The sequence below is a fragment of the Varroa destructor genome, unplaced genomic scaffold (genome assembly GCF_002443255.2).
Source record: "Varroa destructor unplaced genomic scaffold, Vdes_3.0 BEIS01000002.1, whole genome shotgun sequence".
Classification (NCBI taxonomy): domain Eukaryota; kingdom Metazoa; phylum Arthropoda; class Arachnida; order Mesostigmata; family Varroidae; genus Varroa; species Varroa destructor.
The window spans coordinates 11,705,858-11,724,082 of NW_019211455.1; the positions used below are offsets into that span (position 1 = coordinate 11,705,858).

The 18,225-nt window shown below is 42.8% G+C and overlaps 1 protein-coding gene across 5 annotated transcripts in view; it reads left to right on the plus strand.

Moving 5' to 3' along the window:
• cno (adherens junction formation factor afadin) overlaps positions 1–18,225 on the plus strand; it is a 68,120-nt gene that overhangs the window by 38,582 nt on the left and 11,313 nt on the right. For 3 of the 5 annotated variants that reach the window (XM_086981967.1, XM_022794086.2, XM_022794087.2), the window contains 4 exons: positions 3,181–3,376; positions 12,303–12,601; positions 13,088–13,364; positions 17,448–17,597. In XM_086981967.1, the coding sequence (XP_086838093.1) occupies positions 3,181–3,376; positions 12,303–12,601; positions 13,088–13,364; positions 17,448–17,597 (922 nt within the window). Of the gene's footprint in view, positions 1–3,180; positions 3,377–5,918; positions 6,690–12,302; positions 12,602–13,087; positions 13,365–15,723; positions 16,735–17,447; positions 17,598–18,225 lie in introns of those variants that run through there. The other 2 variants (XM_022794088.2, XM_022794089.2) reach the window with 2 other exon arrangements.

The following is an 18,225-nucleotide window of genomic DNA, read 5'->3' on the forward strand; positions in this document are numbered from 1 at the left end:
GAGTAGTCGCCATTTGCTAACGAGTGCTTAGGTGGATACTGTGTGGTTTAGCGTATACTTTATCGAACCATTGTTATTTCTGCCGGCGTTCAGCTGGCGGCTTCATAAACGGGACGCGACAAAGGCTTGTACAAATGTCACGATGCAGTAGCCTTATTGTCGCAAGTTTGTTTCTGACGCCCGTGTGCCAGTGTTACGCTATGGCAAAACAATACTTCCGCCAAATTTAGTCTGGCCATTTTCGTCGCTTAACGCCTAAAGGAAGAAACGGCGTTGATTCAAATTGCTAAACAACAATACCCTTATTATCTCCTGCTGACAACTGCCAATTTTCCGTCACTCTGTGTAAGCAAGCAGTCGATCCATCCGGCCGTCGTCTCGTCACTGCTATGGCCTGCCGCATTGCTTACGGCAAAAATTGCCGCATCGGCGTACAGAACAGCGTTGCTGCAGGTCTAGATGGCCGAGGTAGCAAGCACGAGGAAGGCGTGGAAACGCTTTCAGTTAACGTGTCACCGAGGATGTTGCCGTCTTAGGTATTGTTTTCCTGCTATTGCTTCTGTTCGCCGATGGCGAGCAGTCACTAGACATATATATACATATGCAGCTGCGTTTTCATTGTAGTAATAGCAATTACACATATAATACAGAGAGAAGACTTTAGAAGATTTGCCAGTGGAGGCAGCTTGAGTTGACGGCGCAACCTACATTTGCTGTTGTTGTCGATAATGTTAGTATTTGTTGTTGGCCGGAGAGTGGTTCGCGATTGCTCCGTTTCGTGGGATGCACTTTCTAATATTGGATTTCGGTTCTCGTGCATTCGGGCACGAGCTGAACGATTCACGAAATCGTTATCGAATGTTGCCTATCTGCCGCTGCATGCATCCAGCCTGTGTTCCCGAGTGCGTCGAGTTCGCTTTGTGTCATATTATAGAATTGTTTTGGCGTATAGGACTGGCTAGCTTTTTATGTAGGTCGTTACTAGCTGTGGATCCGAAACCCTGCTGTGGCGTATTGTGGAATAGGCATTGATGACGGCGAAATTATCGGAACGTAGATATTACGTGTATAGAGGAGCATGAAAGGAGATAAATACGGGTGACATCAATGGCTGCTCTTCTCAGCGGATTTTTTTCACAATGAGATTGACGCCTACCAGATACTGCCGTCAATTACAAAATTTTCAGTATTCGTGTTGTGGTTTGCTATCTTGGGTTAGTGGCAGGAGACTTACGTGATCATACAAGCTTGCGGTTGTCGGGCTCCTTTGGCTATAGCTATATGTTACCGAGAAAAATCGATAACAATAGTCATCATTATGACTGTTATGAGGTATTGCTTATTATAAATGCCATTAATAATTACAGACGCACATCCCCACAATTTGTTCGACAAAAACATCGTGATTGATAAAGGCATATTTACACTCTGAGGTCTACTTAATAATAATTCTACTTAATAAATAAAAATAATATATTGTTGTTTTATTTTGCCTCACAGAACACGTCTCGTTGAATTGATATCATCGTTCCGTTGATTACTAAATGTATCCATACTTTTTACCCAAAGTTTGCCACCTTGTCAAGCTGTGATACCGAGAATCAATTTTTGCTATCAAAACAGCAGCGTCGAAAAAAGATCATACAAATGCACAGAAACGAATCAAGGTAATGTTACAATGACTGGTCTAGTTATTTTCGATGCCTGCTGGGTACGGAAACGGGTCACAGATGGCTGGGCCCTATTATAATTGTTCTTGAACGTCATGCAAACTGAATAGGTGAGTATGAAGCGATTTAAGAGATAATAACCACATTTGCCCCTGTGATTAACTTTCATTTCGTAGCTATTGGCAAACACTTGTCACGAAATTGTCCGATGTTTTGCAAACAAAGTATGAAAGTAGAAAGAATATTGCTTCTTGTTAGAGACACTTGACTATAGCTCGAGTTTGCACATTTATGATATTTTCAAATAAGGGCAACAAAGGACTTATCTATTGAATATAGGCATAAAAGCGTATACATAGCTGTTACTGCGGGATGCCACATCCTTGCCTAGGACGACATCACCAACGTTTGGTCGTTGTCAGATCTGTTTTTACAGTCGTCCGCTATACCAATGGCCAAAAATCACTTTACTTACCGGCCGTTTGTAAAAATCAAATAAATCAGATAAACTGAACCAGAAAGTAGCTTGGTTCCTTTTGTATGTCATCGCTATTAATTATCGTCATTAAGATCTTGTCGCTGAAGTTCCCTATCAGTTATTAGTATATAAGTGGTCGAAAATCTGCGGGTAGAGCGAATCTGAAGTTGTATCCCTAAATGAAAGACTGCCTAAGCGTATCTGATGAAGGCAGATTGTTGGCTGCCCTTGTACACAATAGGTAGATGCGCATCACGTCTTATTACATATACGTTATTAGTGAACTTCCTATTTTATTCATAGAACGATGTATATCACATAAGAAAATGTCTTCCGAGTAGATCACTGGCCTCTAAGTGATTAAGCCTAATTAGTTGGCTTTGCTGTCTCTATCTGTAGACAAAAAAAGGAGCGTCCTACCCAGCTATTTTTGTCTCGTTTGACGAGTCAATTTTGAATTTATCGATAACCGACAACAATAACATCTGTTAAAAAAAAATCAACGACAACAGGATCGGAGCAAACTCTCACCCCGCTAAAAATAAGCTATCCATATATATGTTTGGGCGTCTGAACCTTATGTTTTATCATTATTTCGAGCTAAGACGTAAGCACGCGCCAGCAGAGACGATCAATTTATGGCATACTGTAATCAAATCGAATTGATCAACTCTAAAATAACTTTCTAGCGGTGTTTATCTCGTGACGTCCTCAAACCATCGACGTACAGCGAACCTCGGAAAATATAAAGATGCTCCAGGGTTCTGAGCACTTTTAGGAAAAGAGATACTTCAATACCGTAGCTCATTGAACTAACTTAAGTACAATGGAAAATGTGCACATAAATAATTTTAGTAGTAAGTTGTAAAGTTTTGACTTGTTTGATGAAACAATAATTGTAGTTTTATTTATTCACAAATATAACAGCAGACGTATATTATCTATATAACTAATGATTCTCACCGTTTGTGAAGTAAATGCACTGATATCATAGCAGTTATCTAACATCTACTATTTTGTTGATCATTACAGCTACCTCGTCTTAATGAGGAGAATTCATTACGATTTCAAAAAAAGCGTATGTCAAAGCGCGAGAAGAAAAAACTGGCCAAGAAACAGGCCGAGTCCGCTGCCCAGCTCAGGACCGAAGGTGGTGAGGAGAAGATTGCCCACAAACTGTACTCAGAAATGCCTGAAACCAGCTTCACGAGGAGCATCTCCAATCCAGGTAAGTTATAATAGCATACGGATCAGTTTTGAATATTTATCTATAATAGGAACGAGACGGGGCCGTTTCGATAGGTCTGCCTGCCTCCTGTCAGGTGTCCTGCCGTGAGCTCTCGTACAGAACGCTTTAAGGCCTGACGATTTTATCAATCAAAGTTAGCTCAAAGTTAACAAACAAGACCCGGTCGCAATTAGAATCATTGTCGTTTAAAAGTATCTAAAAACACCAGTCATTGTTTTATAGCAATGAACTTTTCAACTTTTCAATGAAGAAACATTAGAAAAACAAAGAACGTTTGAACTGGACCGAACTCGCGCAAAAAAATTTACCAACAATTACAACAAAAAAAAAGGTATTAACTTCAACAATAAGTTAGTGCCTTTTTTTATTCGTTTATGGAACGAGATAATGGCGCAATTACTATCGAAGCCGTGAGATTTCTGCAAGTGGTCCCGTGTCACAAACATGATACTATCGATCGACTTTGAATATCGATCGAAATAATAGCGAGGTATAATATCAAATCGTAGCTAAATGTAGAAATGTGTGATATTTCAATAAAGCACCAGTGCAGCGTACTTGTAATATTGGCAAACACCAGATATTTTTGGACACCGAAAACATAAAATGCGGCGGGCGTGTTCGCCTCAAGTGCCTTCTTTCTTAAGCAAAAATCTTTCGGCTGGATGGGGCGAGTTCATGCTTATCTCTCTGATCCTCAATAAAACAGTGGCCTGGCTATAATATTGGAAGTTCTATGTCTGCTTGGATCGCTATGTATCTGGGACAAGGCACTTATGCCTAATTTCAAATGACAATTTGTTAATCTTGTCGTAGGGTTTCCAAGCGGATAGATCCGGCAGATTCTGAATGAGGTAGAAGTCTTTTCAGTCAAAGAAGGATCTTGTTGGTTGGTGAGACAGCGTTCAACAATGCTGTCGAATCCAGTAACTGTTTCCGGTCGATCGGGAGTCACTGGGCCGCCATTGCCACAACGACGATCCAAAAACAAACAAGGAAAAGATTGGCTTGGAGAATGAGCCAAGCAATGAAAGGGGTCGTACGAAGTTGTGGTAGACTGCTATTTGCGAGACATTTTCCAGTGTGAACATTGACTACCTTCGCAGCTGGCTTAAATTCCTGGCTCCTCTCTAGACCCAATCCAATCCGGTTTGATCCATTTCGTAATACTTTCCGAAGTAGATAATCCTCTATGTCTGTGTGTGTATTGGTTTGCCTATGCTAAGATCCCACCAGAAATAAGGTGCAGTTGATCCTTGCAAACTAATTCATTGAAATGCTTTGGATTACCTGCGAAGACTTGGTCCCAACGTCTGACGGGACTGGTCAGTGTTTGTGGGTTTTGAAAAAAATTACATTTCCTTTATCTCGTCACGGATTCTCGACAGAGATGTGGGTTGTGTTAATACTTCTAATAACGATGCCCTATTTTGAGAAATACACTAGAGATGAGCGAGACTTAGACTCAATAAGAAGCGATCTGTATTCGTTGTGGAATCTTCGTTGTTGTGTCCTGACGAAAATAAAGAGCAGTTTGCTATTAAATACAGCAAAGGGTCAAGGTGGAGCTATGCAAACCTTCAGGTGGCCCGGTTTGGTAGCCAAGGTCGCTAGTTGCTGTCTGGCTAGTGTAATGCCATCTGCATTAGCTGCACGCCAGTGTCTGTGCGCCCTGACTATATAATCTATCTTCAGTGAACGCCTCAAGGCCGCAACGCGCAAGTAAGCTGAGTGGTATCTCGAAAGCTACATGGTGCGAGAAGCTGCTATTGCTTCGAAAAGAGAAATTCTGTGATTACGTTGGCTAGTTTTGCAGACCACACCTTTGGTGGACACAGCATTGTCTGTCTAAAAGCCCATCCCACTATATGATTGCAAAACTGGATGACTGCAAAACGAACCGCGGCTATATAATAACGTAGCTTCGGTATCCTATCTTGTCGTCTCTCTAGTAAATAAAAACATGTCTCCCGAAGCACACTGACCCTGGGCATCGTATAGAACTGCCAAGTCTATCAATCTGTCCATGGCCTTTATCGTCGTCGACGTCTTGACGATGAGCGAAAACAACAACGAATTGAATCAGAGATTGAATGTTTAAATCTAAATTTAAGTCCGACGACACTCGACTGAAGATACGATTCAAATGAAACTGGAATTGAAACAAAAAAGCAGAGTTATTTGTATTGGTCTAATGCTTTTTGCCGCCTAAATAGTCCTTTACGGTCCTAAATGGTAACAATGTCTCCGTTGCCACATGTCCTCTAGGCACGGATTCAACCAGCCAAGTATCAACTTGCTCTTATTGTTACTGGAATAATGGAATTGTGTATGCACAGATAGTTACACAAACGTTCACTTGCCTTCATCATATACTTAGTTTGTTAATTTCCGTCGCGGCGTTGTGGAGAGGGTAGGTGGCGACCAATACGGACAAACCAGGCAAGAGCCGCGGGCAGGCCGGATTCGCCTTTGACAAGTCGATTACTCGACGTACGTTCACCAACAATGCAGGAAAGGTGGCGCTGGTTGCTACGGGAGGAAGAACGTCAACAGACGACGAAGCGTCGCGAGATGCGCGACTGGCTGGTTCTGATCAGACAGTTGAAGACACGGAATACAGAAATCGTTTCTATTGAAGACCAGTGAAACAGGCCGGGCTGGGTCAGCCGTACCAAAAACACAACGATTGCCAGAGGCAGAAAATGCTCTGTGTTTTGGGGTACTGCTTCTACCATTAAATTACAGCAACTATTTTCCGGGCTGCAATCTACCTGAGCGTAAATCGCCTGCCGTTTAGCCGCTCAACTACGGACACCAGTATCGCTTTATCCAGAAAGGTGGTTGTTACAGCTCGATCTGATTCTTCCGTCGGCAGCCGATCCGAACGTCCGCCAGTCTTTTGTTGAGGCGGTCGTCAAAGCGATGCTTATCGCCAGTGGAAAACGCAACGGAACATGAAGTGGCGTGGCTGCGGTGGATCTACGCAGCACTGGATAACGCAGAGCTGACGATGTGCGAATGAAGAAATCCGATTCTGTATGTCAGCTTATGTTGAAGACTGTGCGTGCACATATGCATATCGTAATCGTCTGAACAATAGCAGCAAAACAAATGGGTTTCTAGCTGAAACTACGTTATGTTTTTCTAAAGTATTAACGCTGACGTTAAATCGGATTTGTGCCGGTGTGATTTCATGTGTGCAGCATTAATGTGATGATTAATTGCTGACAGTGCACGGTGTCATGACAGGCTATACAAGGTGATTTTGAAACAAGAACAAGTGTATTAAGTAAGTATTAGCTATGCTAGCAGTCATCTCGATACCACTATACGGACATGTAGCTGTGGCGCGTTGTTTACCCTCAGTAAAGTTGGATTTACCATCTGTGCAACCAAATATCAACATGAATAGTGGCTACAGTTACCCAAAAAACGTTCCGAACCAAACCTTAGCTATATGTCTGCGGTGTTAGATAGCGGAAGTGGAAGCAATCCTCGTCGTGTGAGGGCACTGCAGGCCTCCTTCAATGCGATAACGTCTCACGGTAGCTCCGAACGTAAAACTTGAAAATTCTAATTTTAGATGTCTACGAAAGACCAGCGTTAGTGTTTTCTAATTGCCAAACGAAAATGGGTTGAAATTACTAACCAGCCTCGTATCTGGTGAATGCGCGATGGGTGATTCGCATGTCGAGACAAGGGGACAAAGTACAGAGTGTGAAGTACGAAGGCATGATGTACAACATAGCTTGGTCTTCGGATATTCCTATGGCTCGTAGCGTAAACGGATAATACTTTCGTTGCGCAGCGATAAGAACGAATGAGTAAGACATTTGAAGAAATTTTGACATTTATGTGAGAAGATTTTTGCCCGTATGTTATACATCAGTCTGGCGTAATCTTGAAAATGCGACTGGTCTTCAATCGAACAGCTTGACCCAACAGTAAATCTTTTTTCGTGTTATTCTACACAAACTGAATAGAAAATCTATCGAATTTCTTGCAGAGGCCTTCTTCTTATATTTTTCTATTAATAGATATCCTAGTGATGGTTAATACACTAGTCATGAGAGCACATTGTAAAAAGTATGTCATTTTAGGAGATAAGCGATACCTTCGTGTTTTTTTGGCCTAAAATTCATCAACACTTTTGACCTCAGCGGCGTATTCCACTGATATCGTCTTTCCTGGTATCTTTTGGAAAAATCCGATTCGGTGCTGAACCGAACTACCATTGGTGCTATCGGAGTCAGTTTGGATGGCTCGATCTTTAATTGGGTTACCATCACTAATTGGAAATGTACCGGGCACCACACTTAAATGGGGACAAACTTTACCGGCTGTTTTCCATGGGGTCGTACGTTACTCCTGACCGCAGACGAAAGCCAGCCTCCATCGAGATTATAAGCTTTTTGGGTCGTCGTAAATCAACGGTGTGTAGCAGCACAAATGGGTATGCAGTTGCAGAAAAAAGCACCAGTGGGTTTCAGCGCCGTACAATGGAAACTCAAAGATAGAAATAACAGCGTTGATTTCAAACTTAATCGCTGCCGTCCAAGAGCGCATTTCTAATGACCCTTCCGGATCTAACGTTGCGGAGGTTACTGAAAAACTTTGATATGAGCGCGCGTTCGATGGCACGATGGATTGTTCACGAAAACTCCAGGTACACATCATATGTCATAAAGGTCAAATGCTTTCTGCAAATAATAAAACCAAGGAATTTGATCGATGTTGTTTGTTCTAGAATGGTTATTTTCGATTTGTCTTTCATGCGGGATTTTTTTATTTTCGATACACAAATGAATCGCCGAAAAGGTAGCTAGTTGGCCGGAGATCCAGGGTATGCGCCTGTTATGGGTAAATCCAAGTTTTCGACCGAAGTTCATGTTGTAAGTATGGTATCCAGCGAAGGATACGGGATGCCAATAGACTACTTCCAGAAAGGCGAACGCATCTTTAAAGAAGTTTATTCGCGTATTCTACAAACGGTTAAGCAACAGTAAATAGCTAAAACAAGGAAGAGCATGCGTCTTTGAACAAGATGGCGCACAGGGTCATACGAGCCCATTGGTGCAGGATTGGCTGGCTGAAAATGCAAGCATGTTCTGGGGCCCACATTTGAAGCTGTCGTCCTACCCGTTTACTGTGTACATATGGAGCGTCACTGAGTGAGAGTCCACGAAGTCTCGACAGCATGGTCACACCGAGTCGCTCACTCATAGCTGCATTAGGACGAGAATTGCAAAGGGAGTAGTTGAAACGAGCCTGTGAGCAGTTTCGGACCTAAATCGAAGCTCTATCGTAATCGCAATAATTAGTGACTACACTGGATAAACATGACCATCGAGAATAACATTTATAGCACTTGAAAATAAGCTTCGTCGTAATATCTGTCTCCTTTTTTTGTTTAGATACTGTCCTAGAGAAGTTGAAGTGCTCCGCAAACATACCTTTACGACGAATAGTAACTGAAATACGGTTGTAACAACTTTATTACTGGACGAAAATTCATGAGTATGAAACCCCGAAAGCTGGAGCCGGAGCATGTACCGATATTAGATTCCCGTGCCGAACGAACTTGCAGACCTAACATACCCGGCTATTTCATTTATACTCTATAAGGACAACAGCTAACGGCATCGTTTTTTAAGGGCAAGTTTCTGAAACTGCTCCATTACATGATGTTCTCTTTCGCCAACCAATGTAATGAACTTGCCACGTTGTTTTATTCTATAATTTTTTTGAAGTAAGCGATTACAATGAGCAGGCTTCATGAATGCTTCGGGTGATTCCTTAGCCAGTCGTGGTCGAAAATTACCACAACTAAAACCCACGTTATACTTATTAATTATCTATTCACCCAGTCATTGTTATAGACAAAACGTCCCGTCACTGAGCACGCCAATTAAATATTGAATTTAAATTTCCCAGAGCTAAGTAGCTAGCAAACTCCACTTAACGCATAGTGCTTTTTTCACTATTATATGATAGTTAAGCTAAGAACATAGACAGGTACAGCCCTTACGGGGCTTATACAGGGTTTATCATTGACTGCGACAACGCCAAAAATCATGGGGCAATGAACACCAAAAGAAGACAGGTACAGAGCATTTGATATTTACTTGGCGAGATCATTTTTAAACGTAAAGCGTAATTGTTTCGGTTCACAATGTCTACTGTAGGACGCAAATGATTCGTTTGGAATAAATCGTTAGCCTGGTGCCTTTCACAACAGCAGTAATAACAGCTGAAAAAATCTCCTAGTCAAATAGATTAGCATGTATTTAATCGTCCGCCATAATATATCAGCGTTGCTGTAAAATCTGTACGGTTGAATGGCACGAGATTGCTTGTACACCTTTTTGCTGTTCGGGTGATAGCGAACTTTGGGAAACAACAACATCCCGCTCAGGATTTCTTTCCGTATTCATTTTGGTTTGTTCTCACACTATACATATATATACATAAAGCTCCTGGGGCTTTTTTCTAGCGCAGTATCTAAACAGATATTACGACGAAATTTATTTTCAAGTGCTTTAAATATCTTTATGGTCATGTTTATTTACTGTAGTCACTAATTATTGCGGTTACAGCTTCAACTTGGGCCGAAACCGCTCACAGGCTCGTTTCAACCATACCCTTTGCAATTCTCGTCCTAATGCAGCAAGTGAGCAAGTCAATACGACCGTGCCATAGAGGCTTGCTGGACTCTTACTCAATAACGCTGCATACTAACGTAGTGAACGGGTAGGACGACAGCTTCAAATCTGGGCTATTCGGCGCACACATGTGCTCGCCCCAGAACATGCTTGCATTTTCAGCCAGCCAACCCTGCACTAATGGGCTTGTATGACCCTGTGCACCAGCTTGTTCAAAGACGTATGCTGGTTCTTCAGGAGTTTTAGCCATCTACTGTGGCACAACGTATAACTTGTTCAGTAATGCGCCCGCCTTTCTGAAGGGGGTATGGTGGCATGACGTCTTCTTTACCGGACGCCGCAATGAACTTTAGCCAAGGATTTATTTTCGCCCGCGGTAGGTATATTCCCTGGGTTGTAGGACAATGATAATTTCCTCACTTCATTTTTGTGTCTAAAACGAACAAAATTGCCTTAAGAGGAAAATTGAAGACGACCTGCGACTTCATCCTTGAGAGAAGCGAATAGCAAAAAATAATGATCCAACTTGTTGATTCTATGCTATTCAGAAAACATTTGTCTCAGTTTTACAGCATATGACGTGTACCCGAAACCTTTGTAAAGAATCCGAGACATCGGACGCCCACTCTCACTAAGTTTCTTTATTAATACGCCGTTCGAAGCAGCATGATCTTTTGGGCGGTAGCGATTTATCTTAAGGTTCACCCTACTCTTACTTTTCGTCGGGTTTCCGCTCTGCTGTGCTGAAGCTTGCTTGTGCTTCTTCCGCAGGCGTATGTTCACTTATGACGCCGTGCGCTGTCGATCTGGAATTATCAAGGAAGTTTATAATCATTTGTCAGGCACATAAAGGCTGAATAACTGCTGACTTTAGCTCAAATTCCGAAAATGAAGCACTGTTATTCGACTGACGAGTTCGCTGTTTTGCTGTCGCATGGACTGACTTTCGTGTGGTACATATGCTCATTAAGACACACAGCCCGCCAGTGCTTGCCCAAGTTTAAGTGTAGTACCCTGTATATTAACTTGCGCCGATACGATTGTTAACTGTGTAACATCCGTTTCGATTCTTGGCAATAATTTATTGGGCGGGCCACTTTCATTAGCAAATTAAAGATTTTAAGTCTCTTCGATACCGTCTATTATACGATCGTTGTTGATCCTTTTGTTGCGATTGATTTGTCTTACGCGGCCAGATATACAAGCAAATCATACCAATACTGTCACTTTGATAATACGCGTCATATTAACTTACTAGTAAGTTTGTTTCTGACCTATGCAGTTGTACCACTGCCGCTAGTTACTGAGTTCGATTTCGCTGGTGCCAGGTTGTGGCAAATAGCAAAAGAGGCCATTTGAGTTAGAAAGTCTAGAAAGACGTACTGTTGTAAAGCCTTTATCGATGAGCAATTTGTAATAATAAAGTATTTATATTAAAGATTTGTACGGCAGAGCAACTCTTCAAATTAATAAAGAATTATGTGGGGCCTTACTTGGCATTCGGTTTAAGCACGCCTATTACGAAACATGAACGTATTTGCATATGCCCTTTACGTTAAAACCACAGTTCCTACTTGTATTTATTTGGAAACACCATTGCAATCGGACTTCAGTCAGCAATTACATACGGTAATTATGGAGCCTGCTTTTCTCATTGAAAAGCAAACCGCACACAAATGCCTGGCCGCTGTAGTACTATCGTGATAGGTTGTCTTTTGTATCTGTACTACAATGCGCAATGGGGCGTATTGATCCATTTTTCAAATACTGAAAATATGGAGACAAAACACTTATCTTTAACAATACGTTCAGTAAACTTGATTGCAGGACAAAATTAAAACGATATTGGAAAGCTTCCATAGCGCGCGCCAATCCATTCTAATAAAATTTTAATAAATAATAATTAATTGTACTTAATATCGGATTCGAGGCTATAATACTCGAGGATGGAGGCAATTCCGAACAGGACCTGTTCAGTTAGCTTCGGAAATTTTTTGACATGTAGACCTTCATTTCCGACTTCTGCGGAGTAACCACTGTTACTATTTCTTACTACTGTTGTTTTGTTATATTCTAATTACGTAGAGTCCTCGGCTCAATTCAGTAACGCACGCAAAGGCCGTCTTTGCTGTTGGTCATCTAATAATCGCGCCCACGGGGGGTGTGAGCCTGTTTAACAAAAAATCCACTTGGGCGCATATTTTTCGATGTCGTTGATTTTCATTTTTTCCATATTTCAGAGGCTGTTATGCGTCGTCGTCGTCAGCAAAAACTCGAACGGAAACTTCAACAATTTCGAGAGGAAAGTGCCGCATTGGCCTCAAGGCCAGGCACGGCAGGCACTGCTCCTGGTGCAGGCGGGGGACCAGGCGCTGGAGGAACTCTTCGTATTTTTGGTGAAAGCCTGAACCGCGATGTGCCGTATAAGACTCTGTTACTATCGATCAAAGACTCAGCGGCTCATGTCGTTCGAGAGATGCTTGACAAGTACGCACTGGAGTGCGACGAGGCTGCTGCATCGAAATACTGCCTCGTTCAGGTACTGCGCAACGTTGTATGCTGGAGTTTAGTTAGGTCACCAAATGACTAGTACACCCGTCTCACTGTTTAACGTCTATCGTCGTAAACTACGACTATCAGCCAGCGATGGGGCGGCCACAATTGTGGCTGTCTTATTTCCACCAACATGCTCGGTCGTCGGAAGTCATCCACGGAAGGCTAGCCAGCTGTACATCGTGTGATCCAATGACGTGGGATCGAAGCCAAAGATATGAACTGAGAAACTTGAACTGAAAAATGATTAGGTTGAATTATATTGGTATCAACGTACAAATCACTGATAATAACTGTGAGGTCTAACTTTATATGGTCTCATAGGCGATTCATTTCTCATGAGCGCAATGTAATCGTGTTGGTACTTCGTGATAGGTAGGTGACCGTATATATGATTAGAGGTTTCTAGGGAAACGATTAAGTTATTGTTCGATCTTCCCTATTCTACTAATAGGTTATCTTAATTTGGCAGGTGTTTGTGGCTCAGTCTCCGAATGGCGGTCCGAATGATGGTTCCCTACCTGCAGACTCATCGTTAGTCAAGGAATATATTCTCGACGACGACGACTGCCCCTTGGCGATTATGCGTCAGCACAATCGAAATAAGGGTACGCTCTCTTTTCATATTCGACGTCGCCCGCACGACTATCAGCCGCGCAAACGAAAGAAGAAACCGAAACCGGCCCAGCTGCCTGAAGGGGTCACGCTCGACAGGTTACCTTACCTGCAGGAAATTCGGCCTTCACCAGGTACGAGATGTGATGTAGTACTGTACACGACTGTAATACATTTTGGTTGGCATATACAGCTCTGGTTTCTACAAAATATAAGATAGATGTTGCGGTAGTTTTCGTACGCAAGAGGCCGTTGTACTCGACAATTAGTCAACGCGCCAAGTAGCAGTTAACGGTTGAATATTTGTCACGAAATAAAAATTCTATTGGGGTTAAGCATCGGCGGGACAATTTATAGCCTGATAGTTGGACAACTTTTGCAAATTTTTAAGGCGTAACGTTTTACATGATGGATGTCCTAAGAGCTCGTACCAGAAATAGCCTGTTTCAAGGAATCCCAGTAGTTCCATACGAATTCGAATTTATTTACAGCGCTTAAGGATGGCAGTTATCTACTCGCTGCTGGGCTCGCTTTGTGATCTTGTGTATTAATTTTTTCCTTGATCTATGTCCTGATTGACACTGGATTTAACCCTCAAGTGATGTTACCTAAGTTCTTACTTAGGTTACCTAGCAGTCCGTAATAAATTCAAATGGTTTGGGTTTGTAGTAATTTTATTGCCTGAGCAATGGGTATAAACGAACCAGCTTATGTACCTGTTTCAGTATACGCAGACTATGCGCTCTTACCCGCCCAATGCTTATTGAGTGATTTCGAAAAGCTCCGACCTTTGTCCTAAAGATGACGAACGACGATGGCGTTTCGCTATTAGTCAGACTTGATCTCCGAATAGTCTATTGCATAATTTCGAAACGTTTCGCTGAATCGTATACATAAATATTGCAGTGCTCCAATCGTTCGGCAGCTGTAAGTATGGATGACCGGAATGTTAATGCGCCGCCTCTTGGCGTGAAAGCGTAAGTGCTTGGTCGAGCGATGTATATTGTAGAGGCCATATTGATAACACTGACTACTCACTGACGATATTTCCTACGTGACACTGTTTCTTATGTATTTGCCTGAACACGAAAATAGAGTAGCCATTATAAGTTATTTTCCAGATTTAAGTATCTTACTGATCATATTTTCTATGTTGTGGGTATATTCGCATCGAGATAGAAAGAACATCGTATCAGTAAAGCTATTACGTTTGTTCCGTGATTTACTTGGAACATCACCCGCCGTCAATTCAAAGACCCACTAGCGAACTTGGCGCACGCTTTATGACCAGTTTACCAGTACGAAGAGAAAGCTGTGATTCATTCGCTTTTTTCTCTATTGTGTGCACGTTTTGTTGATCTTTGCCAGATTGAGCTGGCAGTCCTTTCGCGGAGCCCGCTTCATTACTTTCTCGTGCGGTGCCTGATCTTCGCGAAGATCATATATCTCTATATACATATTCAATGAAAGTGATGTGAGTGTCAGAGATATCTATGGCAATATTCCCAAAAGAATCATAGCCGGAAAGGTAAGCGTGCTCTATGCCTTGGTTGGACTGTCGCCTGGTGAGCTTTGCGCGCACGATCTTTCTGTTGACGCATCTCTTCCACTTTCGCTTCGGCTGCTGCCGTTGTTGATACGACTACCGGGGATGCCGTCGCTGCTCGAAGGTCAGTTTGTCGATTGTGCTTGTACCGACTGCGACTGCGCTGGACTTTTACTTATATCGATACGTTTATAAAGGGAAAAGTAAATACACACATATGCATGCGTGTGCGTGCGAGCGGGGTGTGAAAAAGACTCGAGCGTTTCGTCATCGATCATCCGGCAATTTGCAACAGGTTCGGCCGCTGGGTCGGGTCGCTGCTTTGCAGTCCCGGTCCAGCTCGGCCTAATAGTGAGGCGACTCTATTTATTATCGCTGATCTCGTCAATATGGTTATATATCGGAATAGAAACAGTAGAATAATATGTCGATAAGTTTTGTTAAGCTGACGGAATGAATGGTCGCATCGGCTGATCGGTCGACGAGCACCAGCCGAGCGAGCTGTACGTGTCAATGAACGTCTCTGTGTATCTCTGAGTATTTGAGAGAACTACTGCTGCTGCCGCTGATCAAATCTGTGAGAGAGATCTACTTCACAAGCAGAGAATGGCAGTCGCTAAAGCTGGTGGGGCTAAGCCAGCTTCTGGAGCGGCTTGCTTGTCAGACGACAAGAAACGGGCGTATGCAAGCGCTAGGACGCACTCATGTTAGGATCGTTGTGTGTGGGTGAGAGGGTGTATATATTTGAGTGTGAATGTGTCAGGTTGCGAACGTCTGCGTGACCACGGGAAAAGTCCGGGTCGCTATGGTGCAGAATTTACTTGCTGCTGCTAGTAGACGTTAGTTGAACTAAACAACCCACGGACGAGCTCAACTGGGATGCCCAGTTTAGTCTAGCGAAGTATAGCCACTCGAACGAGGTTGCTGTTGCTGCAGTTGGGAACAATTGCTTGCTACTCGTAAGCTCCTGTCGTTCATGGTGCTCGCCGTTCATATCCAGGTTGGCGGGCAACCGTCGGCGGGGCTTTTGACGCCACCGTCAATATGCAGATCTGTATACATGACCGATTCGTAGGTCCGTTGACTTCTCTGTTTCTCTTCGTCAGCGAATCCGAGAGGATCAAATCAGAGACAAGCAGTAGCAGTAGCAAGAAGCAACAGAAGCCCGCGATATGGGTCGGCCTGCCAGAAGCCCCGGTGCATCCAACAACGACCGGCCGATAGAACGTTCTTATCGGCCAAAAAAAAGAAAGGGGGATAAGTTACGAGGCGCAAAACAAGGAGTAGTCCGTGGTGGACTGTGAACGGGCCGCTACACGATTGCTTGGGGTCGCTGGCTCTGCCCTTTGATAGAAACGCAGAGCGCAGGGATGGTGCTTGTGGAGACAGGAGTGTGATTCGACTAGTGGTGGGGTATAGTAGTTATTCGTGGCGTTTGGCGTCTGTAGGCCTATGCTATTGTGAAGTAAAATCTGAGCGTTTGCACAACTCAGCTAATCCACGTTATAGAAGTGTGTTTATATTTTTGTAAAGAGAATGGGAGATGCAGTGCGGTGATCTCGCCGACTAGCTGCGACGGGCCGAACAGATGAATCGTTTAAGTAATATGGATATTAAGCGATGAGTCGTTTACAGCAGAAAAGGAGGCTAGCCAGAAAAATAGTGACTGGATAGATCGTGTCGTTGCTAGTGCAGGTGTTTCGTGTGACAGATTGCCCTGTGACAGTGCGTAATGGAACAAGCAACGGAAAATGGTTACCTCGATGATTTCTGTAGCTGACTGAACGGTATTTTTGCACGACGAAATAGATGTCATAGCCGTGATGTTACTCGATTTTGTCAAGTCTTCCTGGATTACTTCGGATCACCTCGTTGTGTGTTGAAAAGGGGACTTCAAAGGGGGTAACACTGTCGGCCTGCGGGACTTCACGCTGATGAAATGAAAAAGATGGATCTTTGTAAGCTTTTTTGAGGAGCAAATCGTATATCTATAAAGGTTATTTACATTGGTAACTCCCCGAGTCTGTTCTGGCCTTGTGAGTGTAAAGGACGTCATGTTGGATGTTCAGAGAATAGAGCTGAGATTCAAACGTATGTTTCCTACGCACTCAGCCTTTATGGAACGAGCCGTGCATCTAGTTCTTTGAAGCTAAGCCAATAGAGAAAGCGATTCCACTCATTTGGTGCTTTTCTCTGAAGTCTGCAGTGTTACTATCATAGTCCTCGAAGGACATTCAAACAAACCTTGCGGTCAACGGACATTTCTCAAGTAGCTTTTTCTTTATTTTCATGTAACTACTACGCATTGGACGCAAGCTGACCATTTTTCCTAAGTACTAGCCATAGATTGAAAGCATAAGCAAAATATGGATAAATGACACATCACATGCCAGATTCCCAAAGTCAAACGACGTCCAGTTACCCCCCTGATCTAATACCGGGCAATTGCATTTGCTAAAACTTTTCTGAGCGTTGCGTGTTCGACGAGTCCCGCATCCTATCTATGTCCTATCTGTCCATCCTACGCAAGCTATTAACAAATATAAGCGGTTCGACTTAATCACCCTTTAAGCAGGTTAATCATCCCTCTTTTAGGTCAGTCGAACACATCAAGGTGCACCGGATTGACGATTTTTTTTTTATTTGTGTGTATTTTATCCATTGATCACAGACGGTTCTTGGCTGGAGGAGGGCGCTATTCACAGACTTCTACCAGACGTAACGGAAATTGGTGGTGTGGGAGGCGTTATGCCACCTCATCCGCAGAGTCTAGTGGTGCCTGGGTTGTTGCCCCGCCACTGTGTTATTGCACACACCCATGGTACGTATATATTTATTCTTCTTTCTTCAATTAGTAATCATGTTTAACCGCTCAACTATATTCCGTAGATCGCATACACAGCAAATGTGAGGACCTACCAGTGTTGTCACTATACATTGCACGTTAATCATATTGTTATTTCATTATATTACCGCATTTTGTGATAGATACAATATATTTACTCGTTCTCATTCGTAACTTTTCGTGTAGCCTATGTTTGTACTGGCTTATCATACGCTAAGTGGCATTGTTCAAAATTCAGACTAGTGCGAGCTAAATGATAGCAGAAAATACTACAGGGAGCTCATGCTGCTAGAGATTTCTGCATTTACTGTTAGGCAAAGAAGCTACTTTCATGCCAGTTAACTATAATCGAAATGTTTGGGCATGTATTGTATTATACCATAGCGTGGAAAATGTGTCCTGGAACAGAAGCCAAATATGCCTTTTTTTTTTTTAGTTCTAAGCTACTATAATGACGGCATGAGTCACTAGAAGGGGTTTATTAGTCATTCGATGCGGTAGCACTGCTATTTTATTGTCAAAAGTGGCCTTTGCTCGTTTCGATGCGACGTAATCTCTATTATCAAGTATTTTTATACCGCCACAGTGCAATAATACGAATGGT